Consider the following 27,807-nt stretch of genomic DNA (forward strand, 5'->3'; position numbering starts at 1 on the left):
TGTTATGGAGCAACCTGCCAACAAGAAGAGAAATCCGATACCTGAACAGCATTACGGAAGCATCCAGTAGTGCGGGATAGTGCTTGAAGTTCCAGGAACTCCCTTCTTTTCCAATGTTTGGTTTTTCATTGCAGTAGTCGTCATCCAGTGAACAGCAGAAGGATTTGGGAAAGAGGAAAGCAGAAGATGGTGTGGCTTTTCATTTTTCATATAACAGGACTCCTAGGAAAGGTCAGTCCTGTAAAGTAATAAGTGGACAAAAATCACTGATCACATAGATGATACAGATGTGTGAAGCATATAGGAAAAGTATAAGCGAATATTATATTGCTGATTTTTTGACTCGGCATATATTTGACAGAAATTTACACTTGCACCTGCTTATTGAACCATAATTGCCCCTGATGAAGTATATGCTTGATAAGACATAAGAATTCGCATCATGACGTGGATTTTTGAACTCTGGGCTGAGCAGAGCTGTTTTGCACAAGAATGATCCAGAGAAAAAGGGTCATGGATAGTCTGCCAGGGTTTCAAGGGGAGAGTTAAATATTCCTGTGGTGTATCAACCAAAGAACTGTTTGAATAATGCATGGGAGGAAGAGGAAAGGTGTAACTGGCAGCAGAGAAGCAAGCGGTTACAAAAGCAGGAATGGGAGTATATTTATTTCTGAGAGAGAAGATAAAACCCATTTTGTTAGACAGCCAAATAACTAATACGTTTCACTGAGATTTTTCTGAGTAGAAGTTGGCCTTTGTATATTTTGTTGAAAGGTGTGTGATCTTTAAAAGAAGGGTGAATTTGTGATAAGATAAACTTTACAGTAGTAAGAAGACAACTGTGGGTGACCAAGAAGTAATTATTTCTATTACTTCTCCTAAGATACTAATCCATCAAATGATTGCTTTCTTACTTTTAATTTTAAGGAGCAAAAAAAACGAATACTTTTTCTGGAGCATTTTTGAAAATAGTGTTTCAACCCTTTGCTGTGTATATCAAGCTTTCTGTCATTTGAAACTCTTTGACCATCAGGTGTGGTCAGTGTGTGTCCAACTGTACGGCCTTTCAAACATATTTTCATCTCATCCTAATTATATTTGTTGCATTCATCTGTTCATAGTATTCATGTTCAGCATTGGAATCTTCCCAAAGATCCTCGAGGGGATTTTTGATTGGGGATTTTTTGGGTTCTGTCTATAGTATTGACTTCCAACTTGCTATTCCCAGATTTGAGTTAGTGAATCAGAAAAAGGTTTTCTTTTGTCAGAATTAAGAGGATGTGATCAGGCTGGAAAATGTTTCCATCACCAAACTGTTTTTGTGATAGCTTTGTGCTGTCCCTACTGATTAGAGGAGCTTGAAATTCCTTGGTATTGTTTCTAGGACCATTACTGTTAACTTCTGGTTTAAAGTTTTTCACGAAGTATTGAGTACATGGGGTCTTTTAAATAGAGTACTAATCTGCTTTTTAAGAAACGTTCCTGTATGCTTTAATATGTTACCCTTTTATTTTAAATTACCGTGCTTCTACCCAGCCCAGGCACTAGTGCTGTGATTTTTCACTGCTTATAGAACACTCTAGAGAAGTAGAAGTAGAATTATGTCAGGTCCAGGAAAGGAGGGACTGGGAACAGTCTGAGCATACTGAAGAGCTTTACATATTGCAAGCATTGGGTATGTTTGGGTTTTGTTGTTAACATTTGTGGTTTGGTGGGTTTTTTTTGTTTGTTTGGGTTTGTGTGTGTGTGTGTGTGTTTGTTGTTGTTGGATTTGTTTTTTGTTTTTATAAACCGGTTCGGTGGGGTTTTTTAGTGTTTTGGGTTTTTTTTTTTTGGGGGGGGGAGTGCTGTTTTGTTTTGTTGTTGGTTTTGTGTGTGTATGTGGTTTGTTTTGGGGTTGGTTTGGTTTTGGTTGGTTGGGGAGTGGGGGAGAGCAACATCACTAGTTAATTGAATAGATTTAGTCTCTTTTGAGATGTTTTCCAGATACTGAGACTAAATTCTTCCTTATTCAGCTGTATCCTTTTTCTTCTGCTTCACCCTTTCCTTCCCACCTTTCTCAGTTGTTAGTAGGACCAAATTCGATGCTTAGTCGGCACGTTGTAAACATCAAGTGAAACAACTTGTAATGGAATTTCTTTTTCATTTGGAGTTATGTAACTGGTGAGAGGATCTAGCCCCTGGAAGAAGAAGCACTGCCTTATTGCTTTCAATGTGCACTGTGTCCACTGGCTCACCAGACATGTATAAAAGGGGAAAATACAAAATATTTTTAAATTGCTAAAATCAGATATGAGTGGAAAACAAACAAACCACATTTAGTTTTTTCAAAGACAGATCTTTTGCGGATAAATATTTATCATACCTGTTTATAATGTCATGCCACATGAAACTAGTGGTTTTTTTTGCCTGCATGAAAGCCACATCTAGCCCAAATTAATCTTAAGCAAAACCTTGAGAATGCAAAAATACTGACTTCCATATAGCAAACAGTTTTCTGAGTATTACAAATGTTATTTTTGCATTTTCAGTCCAGTTTTCTTGGATGAAACAGTGAAAATGTCTCTCAGATTAGTTTTCAGTTTGTATAAGTTTTGATATTCCTGGTTTTATTTGCACGAAAGTTAAGTGATTAAACAATAATCTCTTATCCTGAGTGGTGGAAAAACCTTGTAACAAACCCCAGAACATTATTGTAGGGGGAGCCTGATAATATTTTTATTTTTTTGCAATGCTAATTCTCCTTATCCAGTGGGAGAGAATGATGTCATCCTGTCTCCTCCCACTATGTAAACTAAGCTTGTGTCAAAGTGTTGCTGCCTCTTGTCACAGAGAGAACAGTTCACTTAAATGCAGCTGCAGTACTTTTGTGTGATACCTGTCAGAATCATTCCCAGTGCGAGGTTGGGTTTGTGACCATGATGTCAAGATTGGTCTTTCTCCTTTTCTGTGGATATATTGCATTAAACCTGGGAAATGCTCAGAAATTGCCAAGAGGCAAGTAGCTATGACAACTTTCTGGGTTTTTGTTTGTTTTTCTGTTGTGGGGCTCTTTGTTTTTTTAATGCTTATGTTTTACCATGGAAATTTGCTTTCAAGATGTTAGGAATGATTAAAGATAATGGAAAAGATGGAAGAAGATCAGTCAGCAGAGCAAGGTCCAGGTACAAGAAAGTAACTTTAAAGCTCTTGAATAAAACAAGCTCAGTTGTTTTTCTGGTATCTTGTAATTCTAGTGAGAAGTACCATGAAACAAAATAACTGTATTTAATTATTTCATAATTATTTAGACAGCATTGTGTAGGTTTGTGGTTTAAGGTTTTAAAGAAAATGTGACTTAAAAGCACCTTGTGTTATTGGTGGAAAATTTCAGTTCTGTCTTGAAAGAACTTTTATACTTTCCCTTTATATCCATCCTTAACAATTCATTAACAATTGACTTTTGTAGGTCAGGCTGTATGCATTTTGAGGGAGAGAAATACGACTTATTAAAATTTCAACAAGAAGGCAAAAATCCTCCAAGCCTGTGTGAATATTTTGTTAACTATTCCTTTCTCCTTGACTCTGGAAGTACAGTAGATTTGCAAAGCTGGCAGGATCTCTTTTCTTCCTTGCTAATGTGACCCTGTAACACTGGCATTTTACTAGTATTCTATTATGACAGGAAGAACAGTCATAGCATAAAGTGAAAAGAATATTTCTATATCTAGGTCATAAAACACTTTGCAGTACCTTGGCATTAAAACAGCACTTTCACAACTGTTTCTGTACTGCACGTCTTGCTCTCACTTTGTGGAAGTGCTTGCCTGAGTCCACTGTGCTTTGTAATGCATTTTACATCTGCAGTCTCCTGCAACCACTAACTTTTAGAAAGGAAGCTCTGATTTAGTTCCTTATGCAAACGTTTTTTAAGAAACCAGCACTTTGAGGGCTTTCTAGGAGGTTCTCTTTCATAGATGGGGAACACAAAAGTATTTTGGAGAGAAGGAGTGATTTTTAAATTTCTTTAAAGCTCATCTTTTGGAGCCAATGCCGAGTTTTCCGAATACTGCTGACAGTGAGGCAATGAGTAATTTGTGAGTAACAGATAGATATGCAGTTACTGTTCAAGTCAAGCAGACTGTAAGACCATATTTTTATCAAAAAAGCAATCTATAGGTAAACTAGCATAGCCAAGTTTTCATAGGGGAGGATTATGTTGATCAGAAAGCAACCTTTAATGCATTACCTTATTTGAGGAAGGAACTTTTCTAGTGCTTGTCTTTTTAAATGGTTTCACTGGACTTTCTGCTCACTGGCCCAGAACATTAGCTGTAAATTTATGTTAACTGTGAAATTCAGGCAAAGCTACTGATCCACTGCAGTCAATGGGAGACTAACTCTAGGATTTTTCCTGTTTTTTCCTGTCCTAAAATAACATTGCAGAAGTGAAGTGCTGTTTGCCAAATGCACAAAGCTGCAGGTGGAAACTTTTTTTTTTTCAATGAAAAAGCTCTTTAAAGATTCTTCCATCGCAGTGCTGAAAGATCAGTCTTAATTATTCTGTATGCAGCTGTCTCTCAGGTTATTATTCACATTGGACTGCATCTAAAAAACAAGTACCTAGGTGTTATTTGGAAATGTTTGAAGGATTGTGTTTTTCTGTAATGCTGTTTTTTGACAGGGAGTACAGAATTTTTTCATAAGCAAAGAATACAATTTGATCTTAAGGTATTTTTAAGATGGTGATACTTAGTGCTAGTATTCTGTTAAGAGAGATATTCCAGCCTGCTAAGCAAGCTTAAAATCCCGTTAATTCCTGTGCTCTTCAAGTCACAAACTATGTAACTGAGTCTCCAGAGTCAGTCGTGTTCTGTGGGGAGCAGTGGAATCAATTTCATAACTTGAGGGAGAACAATTTTGGCAAACTGGCTTTGGTTAGTGCTGCAGGTACTCCTGTGAACAGGTTCTCAATGTGAATCTTGCCATTCTTACCACTGCTTTGGAATTCTAGCGCTCAAGTCTTCTCTCCAGGAGGCCTTGATCCTTTGTCTCGTGGACTGGGATTTCCTTTCAGTGATACAAGGTGGAAAGAACATCTTGCCTCCTGCAGCTGCAAAGGAACAGAGACAGTACACGCTTTGGATGTCAGCGGCTTCCAGAGCTATTTGAGAAATTGTGTGAAAATACACTGTTCAGGGGGCTGAAACACATATAACTCAGTTTTCTCATATTTATTTACACTTTCGCCTACATAAGTGTGTGTTTGACTAGAATGACAAAGTTATTGCTGTTCTCAAAAGAGTGTTCTTTATTGACAAATTATTTCTTTAATTATTTTTACTTCAAAAATTAAGGCACTGGTAGATGAATAATTTGGAAATGATACCACCATGACTCAAGTAGTCAAAATCATGGAAATGTCAGTTAAATTTTCCAGTAGAAAGTCTGCACTGCTTCTGTGTATCCTGCATTATAATAGCCTGTAGAGAAAATAGGCCTCTACTGATATCTGGACCTAGTGTAGGGCCCTAAATGAAGGTGAACACCCTTTTCCTTGCAGTTCTTTATCCCTTTTACTGTAGCAAATGACAAGTGATGAGGCAGTTATAAGCTGTATCTTAATTCAGACTCTTTTTACATTAAGATCTTACAGACGTAAGTAAAGCAATGTGATTGGAAAGGAAAGGTTGGTGAGTATTCTGTTTTACTGTGGAGGCAATGCCTTTTTTACAGTTATGTTTGTGTTTAATGAGTTTCTGTTTGAGGGATCAGCTAAGAAAATTCTGTAGTCAGTGCCTGTGGAGACTATCTAAGGGGTGGGAAGTGATGGTACGATGAGGGATGGTCTTTTATCACGTATTTTAGCCACTGTTCCTTCAACCCTGTCCAGCTTCTAAAGGTTTCTTTTTCATAAGAGAGAGACTTGTACATTTTCCACCCACTTTTTGTCTCTTCCCTCATGCCACTATGCCAGTGCCATCCAACACATAATTCTTCAGTTCAACACAGTTGTACGTGAAACATTTTAATGATGGCTGGAAACAGTTGCAATGCCTTGGTGTCAGAGTTATAACTTGTCATGCTTTCTCTAATTTGTATGGTTCTGCCAAACAGAAACATTCCACGCTTGAAGGATGCAGCACTGTCTCTCTAGACAGGAATTGAGTACAAACAAAAACTCTTGTCTTTACAGAAGGAGTTGGTAAGCAGAGCATCTGAGAGTGAGATGAAAAAGCAGAGCCACAGAACCAAGAATAAACAAGTTACAGGACATAATCCACAAGATGTACTGCCTTGTAAACTGTGTTTCACTGGCGTCTTCCCAGCTGGACCTGATACAAATTTGTTGAAGGCAACAGTTGTGGAACAAGTTCTTAGTGTTTGGTAAAACAGCATTTCATGGTTTTGATTTTGCCAGTTGACTTTCCAGTTACAACACAGGTGTGCACAGAAATGCACTTTTTCACTATAATCTCTGTTTCTGATAGCTTTTGTGTTAGCTTCATGTTCTGTTTTTCTTTGTTGGAGCAGAAAAGAGTTTGGGGTTGATCCCTTCTTGTACACTTAGAGTTTTATGAAGTTTTTAAAAAGAAGAGTCTGAATGTGTGGGATTTTGTTCCTCCCCATTCCTTGCCTCCCCCCCCAGACCCACACCCCACCCCCCCGCCATGTTCTGACCTCTGAGGTTTTCCTACTATTTGAATTAGTCATCAGGTAGATAGGAATTCAGGCTCATACTTGTTCTGCTCTCCAGGATTCAGGCTTGTCCTGTTCTGCTTTCCAGGAAGCACTCAGGAGACCTTAATTCACCTTCCTCTTGGTTGCTGCCTTCTTCAGGAAAAAGACTACAGACTTGACATTCCTTCTGGGACCATGTGAAAGAGCCTGATTTACAGACTCTTGTAGGGAAAACCAGATCCAAATCTTTCTTGTTTCTATGGTTGTCAACCGTGGGGATAAGTAGGAAAAACAATAGTTTTACTCCAAGGGTTGTTTTTTTTTTTCTTTGGTAAGTAAACAGGAGTGTTAGAAAATACTGTAGATAACTACTAGCTAAGATTTGTATTCATGGTAATTATAACTGACATCCCTTTGAGAGTGAATGCTGTATTTACAGTATGCTTCCAAACTTACCATTGACATTTGTGAAAGGAACGGGCTAATTTTATTCATAGCTAAATTTGCTAGCTGTGCTATGTTACGTAATATTTCTTCCTAATGAGAGGTTAAACTCGGCATGTGTTTTCACTTATTAGTGTCAAGCAGTTAAAATAATGTTCAGTTATTTCAGTGTATCACTGTCACTATACTGCAAGAGCCAAACCTTAATCTTTAAACTTTTGTGCTGCACACATACCCACCCTCACCCTCCAAGAGCACCCTTTTGGTAGCTGTAGGATAGCAGGACAGAGCTTGTAAGATGGGAAAGTCTGAAAGTTGGAGTTTTTTGAACATGTGATGAAGCTGGCGTATCAAATTATCACAAAAGGAGTGAAATAACATGTGGTTTATATGTTGCTTTCTCCATGGTTTACAAAACAGCTTTCTGGGAACTGTTTTTCAAAATACACAACGCATTAATCTTTGAAAAACATATTCTAATGAAGGAGGCCCAGTTTGGACTAAATTATTGAACTTCATTTTTTTGGTGTCTAGAAAGAGAAGTGCAAAATTAATTTGATTTGTGCAAAATTCTTCTCTCGTGTTTAATGGTACATAAATGACAAAAAAGTCCTATAAGAAATTTCAAAGTGCTTATTAATTTGATATAATTGAGTGGCTAGGGTTTTCAGTCAGTAGATACGTCATGGCAAATTTGTCTCGTTCTTTGCTGAAAATGAAAACAACCCATAAGAATGTTGCCATTAGAGCTGCTCATTTAATCAAAGTTATCTTATCATGCAGACACTTGTGTCCTAGGATCACACAAAAACATATCAAAATCTGGTACTGAACGTCAGGCTTCATAGTTCAAAGATAATCTGTAATACCAGATTTCCATTTTTTTTTTGCTGGCACAGGCAGTGGTGTGACAGTGTGATGATACATATGGGTGGATTCTGCCAGGATTAAATTCCATAGCATATGAACGCCTCTAAAATGATCTCACTGCTGGATAATCTGTATAACCTTCCACCTCTTCATTTTCATTTTAATGTTCCCAAGTATCTGTTTCTGAATACTATTTTTCAGTCCTCCTCCAAATAATCTTTTGTATCTAACCATTCCAGCAGGACAAGCTACATAACGCACTTAAGGGGAGAGCTATAGGCTAAATCCTGTGGCTGCTTTTTGCCCAGACCTACTGTATATGGCTAGTATAGTCTGTGTATCTATTACCTGTTGGTACTGTGAAAGGTCAATGATTCTGAAAATTCTCTGGAGTGTTTGGAATTACCAGCTGTGTACTACACATTGCATGTGCAAAGAGAAAGCTCTATCTGCTCCAGGGAGAAAACATGGCCAGCAGTGGCCCGCCATAGTCAGAACTGTTCATACAGCTCCTGGTGGATTTCTTTTCCTTGCAGAAATCAAGTGCAGACTTGAAATTGTTGGTAAGCAAGACGAATTTGTCACTGTGGAGTGTTCTTCACTGCTGTCTTTTGCAGGAGGTGGTCAGAGACTCACTGGCATGGATTGTGCAGCAATGTTATATTAAATCTTAGGTGTGAAGAGAGGCAAGTATTGGTGGTCTGGAAAGGCAGTGGCCTAAAGTAGGTGCCATTAGCAAAGCAGCCCAGTCTGTAGTTTGCTCCCAAGTGGAAGAGGGAAGCCAGTGGAAGAGGAAGCGGGCCAGATGCCATCCAAGATTGCCTAACAGGCCTTATTTCAAATGCCTTTATTTAGAACTTATGTTTTCTACAATACAGACAAACATGTATGTAATGTTTGCTTTATGAAATATATATCTGTGTTATTTCACTGTGAGGATAGTGTTCATGAAGATAACTACTGACATCATCATAAAGCAAACCTTTGTGTGCTCAAGGCCTGGGACAACTTACCAAGCACAGCTGCCCGTCAAAACATACCAGTCATATGGCTTTATACTCTGTCTAAATCAACACTAAGCCTCCGTACATGAGCAAACCACTGTGTGTCATGTCGAGGTGAAGAAAAAATGGATCAAGCTTTGAATGACCAAGTGAATTTCCACTGTTGATGAAGTTTTTATGGTCACCAGAATTAAATGGTTTTGCACTCTTTGCTTAACCAAAGTGATGTCATCAGAACATGCAGATATCCAGGTGAGGTAAGGATGGTCACATTAAGAATATCAACCCAGAGTCTTCACCACTTCAGAGTTGGTGAATAAAATGCTGGTAAAGAGTTGAGGCAGTATCTGCTGGAAATACTAGATCTAAAGACAGGGGAATAACAAATGCTTTTTTGTTAGAATAAAGCTAGTCTTCTCCCAGTCTGGACAGGAGCATTTGCTGCATTTGTTCAGAGATTGGTAGACAAAATCTAACCTCTGTTTTGTAAAATACCCCAGAGTTGTTGCTGAGATCCATCACTCTCTAATGATTAAATATTAATTAGAGTGTTTTCTGAAAGAAAAATAAATGAGGCAAGTGAAACCACAGTTTTTTCTTGGGCTAATTGTAGTCACAGTATCACACAGTATCACAGTATGTTTGGGATTGGAAGGGACCTCAAAAGATCATCTAGTCCAATCCCCCTGCTGGAGCAGGAACGCCTAGGTGAGGTCGCACAGGAACATGTCCAGGCGGGTTTTGAATGTCTCCAGAGAGTCGTGATTTTTATGCAAATCCTATTTATCTTGAACAAATGCGTCAAGGCAGCAAGGCTCCATGTGACTAAATCCACTTCAAAAAACCCAAAGTACCTAAACCTATGTGGGTGATGTGATTTTTTTTTATTATTTTTTTTTTTGTGTATGTGTGTGGTGTGCTAACAGTAGAGTGTTACTGTCTGTACTTAGTAAGGGATTGTAACTCAGTGCTATCATTAAAGACAGAGAGTCAATTGCAAGATGGACTCTCCAAGTGTGAGGGAATGTCTTTTGTAGGGTTATTTCTGCATTTGCTTATAGTTCTAAGTTTTTGCATTACTCTTGAAATCTGCTCAGAAAAACCACGACACAATAAATCAGTAAGGCTGTAATATTCTTTTGTATCTCCAGCAGTTGTGACATTAGTTTATGAATCTATAAATGGCCACAGAGTGCTTGATATGAGTTTACATAATTAATACTTTGGGAACCTGGCCAATTTTAGAGGACTGGCAGTGAATTTGGGGATAACAAAATTTTTGAATTTGCATAGGGAAAAATCTTTTCTCCTTTTGTCAACTGCTTGCCTCTGCTTTATATTAATTATCCACTCTATTTTTTCTTTCTATGATGTAAAAGTCTGGAATCATTTAAGAACACATAAAATTGTGGTTGGTTCAAGAATACAAATATATAAACTTGGAATGTCCCAGAAGGTTTTTTTTCTGCTTTGAAGTGAAAGCATTTTCTGGCAGTTTTGATTTCCTCATTACCATAATTCAAGCCTACACATGAACACGAAAAATGCAAGACTTCAGACCTTATCAGTTATCACTTTTCTTTTTAAATCTCAGTATGTCTGTACAACATGCACAAGCATATGCTGAAAATAAAGGAATGGGTGCAATAATCTCAAAGTTAGTCAGAAATTCAGCTTTGCGATACAAATAATAGGAAGATAAATGTATTGTCTGACCTGGAAATTTTGGCAGAGTTCCATTATCTCTGGCTCACACAAACACTGAAGTGGTTGGATTAAATGGCAGAGCACAGTTTTTATTTATAGCATGGTGTATGCTAAAGCACAGCTTGTTACACAGTTAGGGAAATGGCTGCAGTCAGGTTTGAGAACTGTGAATTCTCTTAGTTTGATGAAGAGCTGTCTCAGGTAAAAGTGAAGGGGTTACATGTTCATCTTAAATCAACACATCTCTTTTCTTCATCATAAGGCTTATTAACAGCTATTTACTCTTGTGAACACAACTATGAAATTGTTCCATGTTGACAACCCATTATTTGCTTCCTTACTGATGAGAGCCCGCTTTTAGCTGTGCTATGACAAGCATAAATATTGCAGGTCTTCAGCCTTTCTTCTTGTTTTTTATTTTAATTATGAGGAAGGCAAAATCTGGTAATTCTAATAAAATGTCTCCTTGCTTGCGTTGATTATTCAGTGCTCCTTTGTAGGTGATAAATCTGCTGTGACTGAATTGGTGATGGTGTAGTAGTTAATTTATGTTGTCTGTTTATCAAGTCTTTGTACAAACCTCATAAATAAGATTTTTTTAATTTTTTTTTTTAACAGAATTCAAATACTGATTATGCAGACTTGTTTTGAATTTTGGACAGATTTCATGATTTTTTTCTCCAGTGGAAGATTTATACTTAGACTGAACTTGCAAACAAGTAAGCAAGCAATGAGAATGATTTTACACAGACTCTAGCACACAGAGGCATGTGTGCACACACAAAATCATTGTGGGATCTAGTTCATTTTTGTAAATGGTTTGTGTCAAAAATTATTTGTTTTAATTTCCCAGGTTTTTATCAGACCCCCTCTACGCTCCCAGTTTTAGTATCATGGTCAAATAGTAGCTGATAAAAGCATTATTATGTAGTTAACATGCAGAAATGTATTCTTAGAAAGCAGAGTTTCTCAATAGGGTAACAAATGTTTGTTGTGTTCCCATTCCACTCGGAAATGCTTACAGAAATGAGCAGTGGACATCATATGTTATGAGTATATGTATTTGAAGAGAATGTAAGGTTGTTCATAGTATTAGCGTGAAGAAAAATTGCAAATGCTTCACCACAAAAAGGAAATGGATGCTCCTACTTACGCCAAATTTCAATGAAGAAAACTCAGGCCAGTACTGGGGGTCAGTACTGGGGCCAATATTATTCAATATATTAATTAACGATTTAGAGGAGGGAATTGAGTGTACTATCAGCAAGTTTGCTGATGACACTAAGCTGGGAGGAGTGGCTGACACACCAGAAGGCTGTGCTGCCATCCAGCGGGACCTGGACAGGTTAGAGAGTTCGGCAGGGAATAACCTAATGAAATTTAACAAGGGAAAGTGTAGAGTCCTGCATCTGGGCAGGAACAACCCCAGGTTCCAGTATAGGTTGGGAAATTACATACTAGAGAGCAGTGTAGGAGAAAGGGACCTGGGGCTCCTGGTGGACAACAGGATGACCATGAGCCAGCACTGTGCCCTTGTGGCCAGGAAGGCCAATGGCATCCTGGGGTGTATTAGAATGGGGGTGGTTAGTAGATCGAGAGAGGTTCTCCTTCCCCTCTACTCCGCCCTGGTGAGACCACACCTGGAATACTATGTCCAGCTCTGGGCCTCTCAGTTCAAGAAGGACAGGGAACTGCTGGAGAGGGTCCAGTGTAGGGCAACGAAGATGATTAAGGGAGTGGAGCATCTCCCTTTTGAAGAAAGGCTGAGGGAGCTGGGTCTCTTTAGCTTGGAGAAGAGGAGACTGAGGGGTGACCTTATTAATATTTATAAATATATGAAGGGTGAGTGCCACGAGGATGGAGCCAGGCTCTTCTCAGTGGCAAACAATGATAGGACAAGGGGTAATGGGATCAAGCTGGAACACAAGAGATTTCACTTAAATTTGAGAAAAAACTTCTCAGTGAGGGTGACAGAGCACTGGAACAGGCTGCCCAGGGAGGTTGTGGAGTCTCCTTCCCTGGAGACATTCAAAACCCACCTGGACATTTTCCTGTGCGACCTCACCTAGGTGTTCCTACTCCAGCAGGGGGATTTGACTAGATGGTCTTTTGAGGTCCCTTCCAATCCCAAACATACTGTGATACTGTGATTCTGAATATTTTTTCCCATGACCTGGCTTTTCTAGGGTAGGAAGTTTTGTGTGGGTTTTTTTGTATGTGTGTGGTTTTTTTGTTTGTTTGGGTTTTTTGTTTTGTTTTTGTTTTTTGTGGGTTGGTTTGGTGGGGTTTTGTTTTTTGTTTGTTTTGTTGTTGATTGTTTTGTCATTGTTGTTTGTTGGGTTTTTTGGGTGGTTATTTTGTTGAGGTTTTTTTCTCCATTAATTTGCTTTTGTAGTGCTAAAACATTTATCAGTTGTCAAACAAAACTGGCATGGGAAAGATCATCTCATCTGAAAACTCTTTAGTTGTGAAGCAATATTTATTACTTAATACACTCTTAAGTCAGAGAACATTCCTTAAGAATTAATGTAACCTACTACACACTGGGTTACAAGATCAGTGATGAGAGAGATATAACTTTCTACATACCATAAATTCTCCATCAACAATTGGATACATGCTTGAATGAAGTACAAGTAAAAAAGCAAAGTCAGTTATACACATATTGCCTAGCTGATGGGTCTGTGTGTAGGTGTACATGCCCTTATCCTGCCCCAAAATTAGCATAAGCCTTCCTTTTGTATAGCTGATAGTGGTTTTTTAATTGAAATTTTTCTTTCAATAAAACACTGGATGGAGAATTAAAAACAAAACAAAAAAACCCCTGTAAATATAGATGTAGAAAGATGGATTAGAAATAGACATTATTCCCTGCTGTTTTCTTTCATCTCTGTAGATAAAAGGCAATGTGGTGTAAATGGAGCAGGTGATGTAATGGATACAGAATCTGGAAATAGAGTTGGACAACGTAAACTCTCTATTGTCTGCCATATCCTGGGTACAAAGGGAAATGGGTGGGAGAACAGATGAAACACTTTGGAAGTAGCAAAAATAAGAATTTATGACGTACGTTAGAACTCCCTTACTCACACACATAGCTTTTATTTTGCATATATACTTAGTATAAATATATTTGTTTTCCATTTTTTTCTCTAATCCATTGATTTAGAACAATTTACTTCATACTTTCATTTTTTTAAGATGGGTTGACAATGCTTCTGTCTCGCAGCATGTTCATAGTGCTGAGGAAAAAAAAAAGGATTTCTGCCCCATTTTGAAACTCAATATTAGTTTAAAAAATAATCAAGTATTTATCGTATTAGTGATTTCTATTTTCACACTCTTTGATTAAAGACTTACTGGAAGTCTGATGCTTCTTTCTTCAGGTATTTGCTTGAACTGTGGAAACTTTCCTTTGATCTCTGAAAACTCAGAATGTGGAACAAAATAGAAGATTAAAAGGGTCACCTGTGATTTTTCTCAATCTGTTACTTTTTTTTTTTTTTTTTTCTCTTAAACAAGCCAGGTAATCAGTCTTGAGATCTATCTCATCCTAATGGTGCAAGATGAGATAAATTTTCCAGCTGGAAAAACTATATGCAGTTGGAATAAACCCCTACAGGACTCGGCTGTATCCAGCTAGTGTCATAGATATATGCGAGAACGTTCAGTTTGGAGACCAAGAACATAAGTGAAACCACTTTATTTTCACTGCTCTGTCGGAAACACTGAGCAATTTTTTTTTTTTTTTTTTTTTTTTTGGTTTGTGTCTATAGCTTCTATAGCTTTCTAACCTGAAAGGGAATAACCAGTTAAAAGTTTTGATGATAGACTTGAATGTGTTGACTGCAGTTCTCAAAGCGTAACAGCATTTCATATTTGATTGCTTGTTTTGTTCAGTCATGAAGTTTGCTTATTCTTTCTGAGATTAGCGTGTGATATACAGCAACACCTAAGAGTTCTTGTATATGCTTCAGATATTTAATTACTTTATCAGCTGTCTGCCTCTGAAAACTGGGGAACTTATTCCAAAGTTAAAACAGAATATTGCGAGCACCATTGCCAAGTGCGCATCCAAAGCTATTAATCTTTGCACAGTTTGAAGTCCTGTATGTCTTGGAAGTTAGAAGATTTTGAGCAAAGAACTCAGGTACTTTGTGTGATCATATGATGGTTGCACACGTTTAAGAATTGTTAGATGTGCTGTCATGGGCATGGTCGCTACTTATGCAATCTCAATATAATTGGCAGATTGTACTTTTCAGTTTCTAGATGTTTCTTCTAGAAATAGATTATTGCATTACCTTCTGAGGAGATACTGTTCAAGGATATCTTATTTTAGATACCTTTTATTTGATCTTTTGAGAACCTATGAACTAAACCAGAGCATGGACTGTCATTCTCAAGAGATGGGCATGGATGTGTTTACTTAAATATTAAATCTTAAAAGAGGAACAAACCATTCAAACTCATTGATACATCAGGAGTGCAGCAGTGTCTGTCTCACTAATTGCACTGTCATTCCGTAAAGATGATTTAGGAAGGTAGCTTGATGGGTACCTGTTTCTGAATGTGTGTCATCTTTCAATTTGAAAGCTTATCATTATGTACAACTCACCTTGTTTTATTTGCCCAACCCAAGTTCTTTCCCAAGCGTACACAAATCACAAACCGTTCTTAAGCACTGAAACGAGTTCAGGAATTAGTGTGGAGATTTCTCAAGAACCAGGAAGACTGTCAACGGGGACTCTGGACTTTTACCCACTGACTGCTGTTCTTTGAGACCAGTTTTCCATCTGCTTGTAATCTACCCTTCCAGTCTGCATTTCTATGGTTTGACGGACATATTCGGGCCTTGGTAAATTTGTGGTGGCTGTTCTGAATCACCACTTTGTTTGTCATGTGCATGTGCGTGACCATCTGTTCCTGGTGACCAAGGTTAGGCTGCACAGCTTGCTTGCAGTTTCCTGGATGCTTTTTCTTGCCCTTAATCAACCAATTGCACTGAGATATTTTTCATTCTCACATGACAAATTAATCTTGCCTCTCCCTGACGGTTCTCTTATGCTCATCTATAGACTGAAGAGATCATGCTTTATTGGATTTTAAATATCTACGTGTTAGAGAAAGGAAGTAGGATATTTGAATTCAAGCATAGCACTGAGGAGGGCAACCCTCCTCAGTGGAGGAGCCGAATAGGAGAGGTGCACTGCTGGATCTCAACCTACTAACAAGGAGGGTCTGGTCGAAGCAGTAAAGGTTGAGGGCTGCCTGGGTTGCAGTGACCACGAGATGGTGGAGTTCAGCATCTTGGGTGGTGGGAACAGAATAGCAAGTAGAATTGCAACCCTAGACTTTAGCAGGGCTAACTTTGGCCTTTTCAAGCAATTGCTGGGGGAAATCCCATGGGCAAGACTGCCTGAAGGAAAAGGGGCCCAAGATAGCTGGATTGCATTCAGAGATTGCTTCTTCCACGCTCAGGATCAGAGCATCCCTACATGTAGGAAGTCAAGGAAGGGAGCCAGGAGGCCTGCGTGGCTGAATAGGGATCTGTTGGGTATGCTCAAGCAGAAGAGGAGAGTTTACAGGTCATGGAAGCGGGGGCTGGCCACTTGGGAGGAATATAAGGCTGCTGTTAGAGAATGTAGGAAGGCAGCTAGGATAGCCAAGGCCTCCTTAGAATTACAGCTGGCAAGAGGGGTCAGGGACAGCAAAAAGAACTTTTTCAAATACATAGCAGATAAAACTAACACCAGAGGCAATGTAGGCCCACTGATGAACGGGGTGGGTGCCCTGGTGGCAAAAGATCCAGAGAAGGCAGAATTACTGAATGCCTTCTTTGTCTCTGTCTACTCTGCTGGAGGCTGTCCTGGGGAGCCCTGTACCCCTGAGGCCCCAGATGAAGCCAGGTCAATGGAGGAGTTTGCTTTAGTCGATGAGGACTGGGTTAGGGAGCAATTAAATAGTCTGGACATCCATAAATCCATGGGTCCAGATGGGATGCATCCGTGGGTGCTAAGGGAGCTGGCTGAAGTAATTGCTGGACCGCTCTCCATCATCTTTGGCAAGTCTTGGGAAACGGGAGAGGTGCCCAAGGATTGGAGGAAAGCAAATGTCACTCCAGTCTTCAAAAACCCCAAGAAGGAGGACCCGAGTAATTATAGACTGATCAGCCTCACCTCTGTCCCTGGGAAAGTAATGGAACAGCTTATACTTGGTGCCATCTCAAGGCATATCAAGGATAAGAGGGTTATTAGGGGCAGTCAGCATGGCTTTACCAAGGGTAAGTCGTGCTTGACCAACCTCATAGCCTTTTATGAGAATGTAACAAGGTGGATAGATGATGGCAGAGCGGTGGATGTGGTCTGCCTTGACTTCAGTAAAGCCTTTGACACAGTCTTCCACAGCATCCTCACAGCTAAGTTGAGGAGGTGTGGCCTAGACAATAGAGTAGTGAGGTGGGTTGCAAACTGGCTTAAGGAGAGAAGCCAGAGAGTGGTAGTCAATGGTGCGGAGTCTAGTTGGAGGCCAGTATCTAGTGGAGTGCCTCAGTGGTCAGTACTAGGGCCAATATTATTCAATATATTCATTAACGATTTACACGAGGGAATAGAGTGTACTATCAGCAAGTTTGCTGATGACACTAGTCTTGGAGGAGTGGCTGACGCACCAGAAGGCTGTGCTGCCATCCAGCAGGACCTGGACAGGCTGGAGAGTTGGGCGGGGAATAACCTAATGAAATTTGACAAGGGAAAGTGTAGAGTCCTGCATCTGGGCAGGAACAACCCCAGGTTCCAGTACAGGTTGGGAAATTACATATTAGAGAGCAACGTAGGGGAAAGGGACCTGGGCGTCCTGGTGAACAACAAGATGACCATGAGCCAGCACTGTGCCCTTGTGGCCAGGAAGGCCAATGGCATCCTGGGGTGTATTAGAATGGGGGTAGTTAGTAGATCGAGAGAGGTTCTCATTCCCCTCTACTCTGCCCTAGTGAGACCACATCTGGAATATTATGTCCAGTTCTGGGCCCCTCAGTTCAAGAAGGACAGGGAACTGCTGGAGAAGGTCCAGCGTAGGGCAACAAAGATGATTAAGGGAGTGGAGCATCTCCCTTTTGAAGAAAGGCTGGGGGAGCTGGGTCTCTTTAGCTTGGAGAAGAGGAGACTGAGGGGTGACCTTACTAATGTTTATAAATATATGAAGGGTGAGTGTCACGAGGATGGAGCCAGGCTGTTCTCGGTGGCAAACAATGATAGGACAAGGGATAATGGGATCAAGCTGGAACACAAGAGATTTCACTTAAATTTGAGAAAAACTTCTCAGTGAGGGTGACAGAGCACTGGAACAGGCTGCCCAGGGAGGTTGTGGAGTCTCCTTCTCTGGAGACATACAAAACCCGCCTGGACATGTTCCTGTGCGACCTCACCTAGGCGTTCCTGCTCCAGCCAGGGGATTGGACTACATGATCTTTTGAGGTCCCTTTCAGTCCCAAACATACTGTGATACTGTGAACCCTTCTTCAAGCATTATGACGCGTACTTAGAGGTATGGGAGAAAAAATGATGGCCTTCAAGTGGCAAAGTATTCATTTCCACAAAGAGAGACAGGGCTGAAACTGACTTCCTGAAGTCATTTTGACACCCTTGTGCTTGTTCCCAAGGCAGTTTGTTCAAGAGCTTCATTGCTTTTATCTGTTTTCGAGCTATATTTTCTTTGCTACATTTTATGTAACTTTTGCTCTTCACAAATACGGAGCAGAGCTTATTCCTATTGCTTTCCCCCAGGGCTTTGTTTGGTAAGAGATCTTTTAAGAAGTGAAGATTTGTACATAGAAGGTCTGGGTGCCAGTTCTTCAGATTTATAGTAGAGAAGGCCACAATCTTGAAACATACCTAAATATGGTGATTCTGAGACTAGTTTACAATGTAAGAGTTTGAAGTATTAATACATTCTGGTTTCAAAATTACTCTGTTAGTATAGATTGCAAACCTTGCTAACTGTCTATATTGGTGAAAAAGTAATTACAGCAAACACATCTTTATTAATCAAACCAGGAACTATTACAATCAACAAATTTTTGCCAGCGAGAAATAAGTTTATTTCTGTAGTGTAAAAATCCATGCTTTGGGATTCAACAAACTCTTGGAAAGCATTTTGTGCATCCTGCGGGTTGTGGAAGAGTTTTCCCTGCAAAAAGTTGTCAAGATGCTTGAAGAACTTGTAGTTGGTTGATGAGAGGTCAGGTGAATACGGTGAATGAGGCAAAACACAGTAGCCCAATGCGTTTAACTTTTGCAGTGTTGGTTGTGCGATGTGTAGCTGGATGTTGTTGTGAAGAAGAATTGGGCCCTTTCTGTTGACCAATGCCGGCTCCAGGCATTGCAGTTTTTGGTGCATCTCATGGATTTGCTGAGCATCCTTGTCAGATGGAATGGTTTTGTCAGGATTCAGAAAGCTGTAATGGATTAGACCAGCAGCAGACCACCAAACAGTGACCCTGACCTTTTTTTGGTGCAAGTTTCTCTTTGGGAAGTGCTTTGGAGCTTCTCAGTCCAGCCACTGAGCTGGTTGTTGCTGGTTATCATATACAATCCACTTTTTCTTGCACATCACAATCCAATCAAGAAATGGTTCATTGTTGTTGCCTGGAATAGGAGAAGATGACACTTCCAAACAATGATGTTTTGGATTTTCAGTCAGTTCCTGAGGCAACCACTTACCAATTTTTTTCACCTTTCCAATTTGTTTCAAATGCTGAATGACCATAGAATGGTTGGTGTTTAGTTCTTTGGCAACTTCGTGTGTAGTTGTAAGAGGGTCAGCTTCAATGATAGCTCTCAAGGGGTCATTGTCAACTTCTGATGGGCAGTCACTACGATCCTCACCTTTAAGGCTCTTGTCTCCTTTGTGAAACTTCTTGAACCACCACCACCGCACTGTACATTCACTAGCACTCCCTGGACTAAATGTATTGTTGATGTTGCTAGTCATCTCTGCTGCTTTATGACCCATTTTGAACTCTAATAAGAAAATAGCTCAAATTTGCTTTTTGTCTGACATCACTTCCATAGTCTAAAATAAACATAAAAAAACCAGCAAGTAATAAGTCAGTAGGAAAAAAACAAAGCAAGAAAAGCACATTCAAATGATGTATAATGTAACCACATTTTTAAGAATGTATTACAATATCACATGGCAAATTTCAACAATGCAAAAACCACTATTACTTTTGCACCAACCTATCTTTAAGCAGTTTTGTCCTTAAGATATAACCATGTGCCTAATCAGAGAAGGAGTTAAAACAAATTTAGCTATGAAAACATCTAATTCAATGTTACAGAACACTGACCTAAAGACTCCATTGTTCTTTCAGCTGCTTGGTGTGTGACAAGTAAGATAATACTTATTACAGAATGAGGATTTTAGTATATGATTACCTCTTTTGTTCTAAGTATATAGATAAACATGCAAATGTCAATTTAATACCGCTTGGGGTTTTTCTTTAACATTAATTCAAAATTGTCTTATTCTGACACAGTACAAATGACACTTTGTTATTATCAGTTTTTTCATATTCTTTTTCTTTTAAATCTGACACCTCCCAAAGTGCTTCAAAAGATACACAGATGAACAGTTACACAGCAAATCAATCCAAGAGATAGGCATTGAAAAAAAAAAAAAAGTATTCTGATGTAATACATAGTGGTCACATGTAAAATGACCACTACAATGTGAGAACCTCACTGCAGTTTGGGTTTGCATCAATCCATGTAGCAGATTATCTGTGCATTTGGTAATGATAATATCATGGATTGTAAAGTATAGTATCTTCACTCTTCTCTCAGAAGCAAATGCACTTCCAGATACTGTTTTTCATTATACCTTTGATTTTTAATTCTTCAAAAATGCACTGATATTTCCAGAAGAGCAGTGGATTAAGGGAGTGGTGATGTAAACAGTGCCTGCTTTTGAATAGGTAATGGCAGCAGTAGTGCTAAGCACTGCCTGCCAAAGAACATGTTCTTAAGAAACTTGTTGCATTCAGGTCCACAGTCTTTAATACTGATCACTTCAATCTATTAATATTTATAAGTTGTGGGCAGAGCCAGACCAACAGCATCTGAATTCCTCATCTGCTTAAGTTCTTAGTATCTTGTTGAGATTTCCCTAGTGAGACGCAGTTGTTAAAGTCCGCGTTTTTATTCATCTGATCAGCTCTAAAATATGACTACCCTACATGCGGTCACGTCTGAAGGTCACATTTCTCTTTTAGTGTTTGTATTGGCTGGTGCTCTTTGAAGTCTTGAAAGGGAGTTAGAACTAGAAAACCTGGAAGATTTTCTTGCTCCTCACAGTCTTCTATACACCTTTATCAAATATCTTCATGCAGAATCTGTCAGGTTTTTTGGTCAAGATACAGTTTGCTTCATGGCTCAGCTTGGATGGAGTTGCCTTGGACCTATTTCCTTGGACAGAAGAAGGAGACAGGATCGGAAAGACCAGCTCTTCTGGGCAAAATGCAGTCACTGTCTCATCAGGTCTGTCCAGGTGGAGTTGCATCAGCCCAGAAAAAGACATGCCAAGGCAGTCTGGAAAAAGACAGCAACAAACAACTAGCTCTGGGAGTAAAGCCAGGAGAACAATGCCCTGGAGATCATAATTATATCAGATGCAAATCAAGCTTTATCCTAGTGCAAATAAGTGATCCATAATCTAAATTGAAATAAGGATTTGAGTGAGGTTGTTTTATTAACAATGAGTTTTTTCATTGCCTTTAAGTTTTGTGTGTTTTGTGCTGTTGATTTGAAAAGTAATATTCATAAAAAATGGTTCATCATGAAGGAGAAAATATAGAAAATAATGATAGGCTTTGTTCTGTCCCTACCCTGCAAAAATGTTGAATAGATTGATGTTAATTTTTTTTTACATATTTAGCACATGTATTTGACATTTAAACACAAGTAAGTTTCATGACTGAGCAAGGAAGGGAGTAGAATTTTCTATGAAATGAAAGAAAAATAAAACAATATCTTATGACATGAGCCAGGGACAGGTTGTTTGAACTCTATCCAAAGAAGTTTTCAGAAGTTTAAGTCCGGTTCCCTTTTCTGTCAGTGCTGCAGACTTGGTTATTCTCAAACAACAGTTTTCTTGCTTGTTTTCACTTTTGTTTGCCATTTTAGCAAATAATGGGAAATGAGCTGCAGAAAGAAATCTAGAAATGAGGGTTGGTAGACCACTGAAGCAGGATCCCACATTTAAATCCAGGCTCTTTTTAACTTTTAGCTCCAAAATAAGGACAGTTACTGTACATATTCCAATTAAAAAATAGTTTTAAACCAATATGTGTAAGGAGCCTTGTGAGGGAGATAGTGAAAAGGAAGCAAGTGGGACAAAAAAGAAGTGTCTGAATGACCTGAAAACAGGTGAGAGAGACGGCAGCGTACAAATAATAAATTCCTTTTTGTACATTGCTTTATGTAGATATGTAGAAGCTGGAATTGATGATAGGTATATTTTTAGCTCTGCATTGTCCTTACTAGGCCTAAATAGCAACCTACAGCTGGTTAACTCACTTCTGAACTGTAGTGATAACTAGAGAGGACTTGGCAAAGGGAGTGTTAAAAACTGTTCAGTTTTGTAATATAAATGCTCTTAACGAGTTTCTCTGAGAAGTATCTATTTAGTTTATATCCTTAAAAACAGAGAGGGTTGTTCAGATTAGCATTAGTAAAACTAAATATGAATTGGAACTGAAGGAAGAGGTCTCAGCAATCTGGAAAGACTGCTGTGAGAAAGGGCACTGGAAGGGATGGGGCTTCAGCCAAACACCAGTATTAAGGGTCTTTAACACGTAGATTTTCTTGAGAGGCATCTAACGGTCCTAGTAGACATCATAAGTTAGATGGAATTTAGGTTGTTTGGGTCTTTCTTTGGTGATGTCTTTTCTTCTCTTTTAAATTACTGCAAGTCGTAGGACAGGTTGTGCTATCACATCTACTCTGACAGTGGGAGTCGAAAAGAGGTGCTAACTTAAAAACTTAATAAGGTGGAATCAATTACTAGTTCCTGGGTATCAATAATAATCCTTGATCATAAATCTTTATTCTATCTATCAAGCACCATGGTCAAAATAAGAAAAAAACCTACAATTTCTGTATTAGACAGTGTCATTGCAAGTGGAAAAAGTAGCATTTCAAAATAAAATGATTGCTTCTGCTCCTCCTCCTTCTTCCTTGAATCAACGAATGACTTTGAAATTCAGAGAATCAATAGCCTGGGGGCAGAGAAACTCGGGTTAAGAATAGTGTTAGCACTGGAACAGGAATTGTACTGCTGAAACTTTCCCGGTTGCTTAACCCTAAAAATTTGCCAATGGATCTCAGTGTAATAAGTGTTGGTCCATAGTTAAGAATAACAGTGGTTTTTTTCATCTTTTCTGGAAGCTGCCTGAGCAAAGAAATCCTGTGAACAAAATTTAGACTCCTTTTGTAGACAGGTGTGCATGTATGTGTTCTGCAAAGTTAAATGTTGCTTGTTGAGAGCCTGTTTTTCTGAAGCAGTGTTAGACTTGTGTACAGAGTTTAGGAGTATACGGGGTGTAGGCATACTGTCATGGAGGCACCCCAGAAATCAATCTAGGCAGGCTATAAGCTCCAAGCAGACTTTATTCTAACCAGATCTGCTTAGTGGAGAGCCAACTAGAAATGGGGTTTGTCCAAAATTATTCAGCACTCCAGCAACGTTTAATAAATTGCAGGTTTGACATACCAGTTGGGGATATTATTATCATACGACCACACAAGAATAATGATCCACAGCATGCTCATGCTCACAAAAAGAAGAGGCCTCTTTGACTCAAGGGTACCCAGAAGAAATAATCGCTTGCCTGGGTTGGCTAAGCCTAGCTGGATTTGGATTTCACTGCGGTCATCACGAGCATAGTCCAGAAGCTTTTCTGGGCCTGGGCACCTTGCTGGATGAGAACCCTGTCTGTTGACATATGGTCCCCTTCTGCTCCCCCAGCTAGCGGGAGGTGTCCATGAGGAGTCATGGTGCCCCTGGGGTGGGGGGAGTGACTGTTGGCACCAGCCGAGGTGTGTATGTGAGGACAGGCACAGTGGGGCAGGAAAGGCACTAAAGAGCCATCACCTGCCCTATTGAAAGCTCTAGACCTCATTGGGGTGTGTGCAACTGCCACACATACTAATGTTTTGAAACAAATAAGCAAATAAACAAACAAACAAACAAAAACTGGGGAGCTTCAATTGTAAATGACAAAATTGTGTGCAATGCTCTTAGCTTACCCTCTCTCAATAAGATATTCTTTGTTGCCCTTGTTAAGGGTATGGTCTGTATGGGACTTATTTTCGTCGTTCAGAGTGTTTATTAATGTGCGTTTTGTAGCTAGGAGTGCTGGCGTAATCTGTGATGAGAAAGATGATCTAACATTGTCCACAGCTACCTGACTGGAGGATACAAAGAAGACAGTTGATTTTCTGCAGATGTGCACAACAATATAACAAGGTTGGAACATGAAAAATTCCAGTTAGATATATGACTGATTTTTTTTTTAAACCACAAGAATGATAAATACTAGAACAGGTTATCCAGAGTTGTCGAATCTATTTCCTTAGAGGTGTTCAAGACTCAGTTAGACATGGCCCTGAGCAACCTGATCTCATCAGGTCTGCTTTGAGCAGGGAATTGGACTAGATGACTTGCAGAAGTCCTTTCCACCCTAAATTATTCAGTGATTCTATGGTGTTGGCTGTCTTAGAAGTGTGTCTTGTTTATTCTACTGCATAGAAACAGAACTATTTTAAAATGTTTCCCATTTTAAGCTATATTGGGTTTTGAGCCAAACGAACAATATTTCTCCATGTTTGTGAGCCAAAGTAAATATAAAAATCTGAAATAGCAAAAATAAAGTTTCACAGTGTCAGATTATCATTGAAAACTTGGCTGGTGGTACTGTGGTACCAAATTTGGAAAATGAAAGTGCTTTTGTGAACGATTTGAATGCTGTGAGGTTGTGTTCACAAATATATGGTGATAATATATTTTCTTAAAGCATGCTTCATTTGTCTAGCACTCTGGGAGGCAGTGCTAGGTCTTGCCTTCATACCCTCTGAAATAGTGAAAAACGAACAGTTTCAATGTAAGGCAAAAGGAATTCTGATGACAAAGACAAATTTGCTGTAATACAGTACAGCTGTATTCACCCTCTAGTTTTGTAGGGCAGAGTTCAAGGCTTTTGACTCTATGGATAAAACAAAACAAAACAAACAAAAACCAACAAAAAATCACAACCAAACAAAAACATAGGACTGTATTTGGTCAAGAGAGGCAGAATACACTGAGAGTGCACCAGTAGTATCATAGAATAAGTGAAAGTGATACCTTGACCCAGTATTGCTTTTATGGAGTCTTCAGTGAAGCAAGCAAAAGTTGCCAAGTTGAATTTATTTCAAAATTTAAAAAAAGTTTATTCCACTTGTATATCATTCTTGAAGCTGGTTGCTATATCAGCACCTCAGGGTTACTTTTGAATGTGTTAATTACCAGTTAGTAAATTATCAGCCAGATGTTGACATGTCATCTTAAGTTGGAGAGAGAAATATTGTTCTTCAGCTGAAGTTACTTTATTTGACAGGGACAAGATCTATTTTGGGTTTTTTGCAGAAACAGAAAAGAGCCAGTTAATTCACATTCCAGTCACCTCATCACCCAAGTTCTCTCATGTTCCCTGAGAGGAAAATCAGACCGGCTGGTAATTTTACTAACTCTGCATCTGTTGTTACCAACGATATCATAATGATATAGTGGGGCATAGGACACAGAATTTCAAAGGCTTTAATTCTCTGTTACTGAAACAAAATTATTTTGTTCTTTTGGGAAGCAAACTCTCAGGTGGTTTTATTTTCTTTCATAGTTTGAAAATGCCACTGTCCCCAACACTGAGTTACTGAAAAAGTACTGCTTTAATGCAGCCACCCCAGTGAACCATTTCTGTTTATCTCCTTACCTCTCTCCATTTATTAAATAGCAAAGGAATTATATATATCTATTCTTAGTAGTTGCTCTTTCACCTTTCCAGACTGCTTTGCAGTGGTGGTTTCTTAGGGGGACGTTAGACCAAAGGTCTTTGACTGAACTTTTGCTGTGAAGGTAGAAAGTGAAAACTGGACTTCTTAGTTTGTCTTGTAGCTAAATATGGACCATCATTTAGAACTAGCTGGTATGAATAAGAGATGGTAACAGCACTTATGAATTCTCCCCTCTCTTCCTCTGTTATTCTATGATTAATTAACATGATAAGAAAAAGGAGATGCTTCACATAACCTCTGCTGGATCCAAAGCTTGAATGACAGGAGTTCAGCTGAATATTTTTTACAGTATTTTCTGTAGCTGCTTTCACATTTTAAAGATGTGAAATTCAGTTAGGTAATTTAGAGTTATTTTTTTCTAAAATTTCAATGTTTATTTGTTCTTGGCTCCTGTCGCATATATGTGACCATTTATCTTTACCAACTAGCCAAAGTATGGTGCTCCCAGCTGGATTCTTCAGACCATTTGTAGCTATTTTCTTCTTTCTGAAGAGTTATCAGTGTATGATTCCCTCATGATGCAGCTGATTCATTAGGCTGTTTTAAAAAGTCTTCCCTTTTAGGGAAAGAGTCCTTTCCCTGGAGTAATTCTAACATTGCAAGTGGTCTGATGCACTTATCATAGTGCTTTCAATTCAGATATGATGTTCAGGGTTTGTCTTGTTGATTTTGGCCATTATTTGACTTTTGTTGATGAGAATACTTGCAGATCAGCATGGAGGGAAAGATGTTTTTTCAGAGGTAGTTGCAGGTCCCAGGATCTTCCATTAGGAGGTGGCCTCAATGTAAAAAAATTACTCCACAAATGCAAATACTCAAGATGAGGGTTTCAATAACACATGCCAAAAGCTGATAGAAATTAATATGAGTTAGGAAAATTCAACCTTGATTTGCTTTGTTTTGTGCTTGTAAGCGTTCTTTTCTGTTTGTAAGGTGTTTTCAAAATCAACTTGCATTGGAATTATAGGGCATCTATTTTATCTTTTGACCCTTTCATCAAGGAGAAGGGGTAAAAAAGGTATTTTAAAATTATAGTATGAAAATGTTATTTTCTCAAAATCAAATACATTCTTATCACAGTATTGTAATCAAGTTTCAGTGACTTTTCTTGTCCATTTAATCACATTTAATGCATATTTATCTGAGTGGTGGCCAAGACAGAGATTAGACTTAGAATGGGAATGCCTGTTTTCCCTGTTAGTTGTTCAAAATACTCTGAGATCAACACAAGTGAAATCTATTGTGCTCATGTGCTCCTGAAATTAGTTCTCATTTACCAAGGTAATTGATATGAAGTCTATTATATCTGTACTGCTCCAGGCTGTCCCTGTCTTGACTAGACTGGCAGCGTCTGTGCAGCACATAGCATTAGGCTCTCCCTGACTGGCTGCAGAGGCCCCTCAGCACTGCTGTGACCCCCCTGTGTACCTCTTGTCTGCTCCAAGGATTCCAAGTGAATCCTTCCTCACAGGCCTTGACATGAGTTGCATTTTGTTACGTTTTCATGGTCTGCTTTTTGTTTGTTTTTAATTCTGACCAGTGTAGTGGACTTGGGCTTACAGTCTCCTACACAAAGCTGCGTTTTCCTTTTAGATTCGGGAAATGCTTGAACATGTTCATAAGGGTCCAGGTCTCCTTTGAACTCCCATGACTTGCCTGATTCTGGAACATTTTAACCTTTATTTATTTTTTTTTTAATTCTATAAGAAATATTAATTTTAATGTACTCAGCTATAAAGAAGATGGTTGCTTCATGGCTTCTTTTGTTCCTATTTTTACAGTGTGGTGCTAAGAAATATACTGTGTGTAGGTGGGCACAAAAGTGGGGCATTGGAAGAGTGCGAGGGCTTCTGGAAAGATGTTGGAGTGCTAATCTGTTGGCAGGCAGAAGAGCTGGATTGATGACTAAGCAGCACATTGACCTGCTTTGGGGAGAGATGTCATCCCCTACAAAGAGTCCATACCAAGAATGATCTACCATGCATTGATAGCTCTGCCACATCAGAGAGCAC

General features: G+C 39.1%; 1 protein-coding gene and 1 pseudogene across 50 annotated transcripts in view; one reads left to right on the forward strand and one right to left on the reverse strand.

Moving 5' to 3' along the window:
* The first annotated feature begins 2,815 nt into the window (after window positions 1-2,815).
* ABI3BP (ABI family member 3 binding protein) overlaps window positions 2,816-27,807 on the forward strand; it is a 166,227-nt gene continuing 141,235 nt past the window's right edge. For all 50 annotated transcript variants that reach the window (XM_021293209.2, XM_021293214.2, XM_021293218.2 and 47 more), the window contains exon 1: window positions 2,816-2,997. In XM_021293209.2, the coding sequence (XP_021148884.2) occupies window positions 2,919-2,997 (79 nt within the window). In that variant the 5' untranslated portion in view covers window positions 2,816-2,918. The remainder of the gene's footprint in view (window positions 2,998-27,807) is intronic.
* LOC135579401 (histone-lysine N-methyltransferase SETMAR-like) lies at window positions 18,342-19,754 on the reverse strand (annotated as a pseudogene).

This window comes from Columba livia, chromosome 1 (genome assembly GCF_036013475.1).
Source record: "Columba livia isolate bColLiv1 breed racing homer chromosome 1, bColLiv1.pat.W.v2, whole genome shotgun sequence".
Classification (NCBI taxonomy): Eukaryota; Metazoa; Chordata; class Aves; order Columbiformes; family Columbidae; genus Columba; species Columba livia.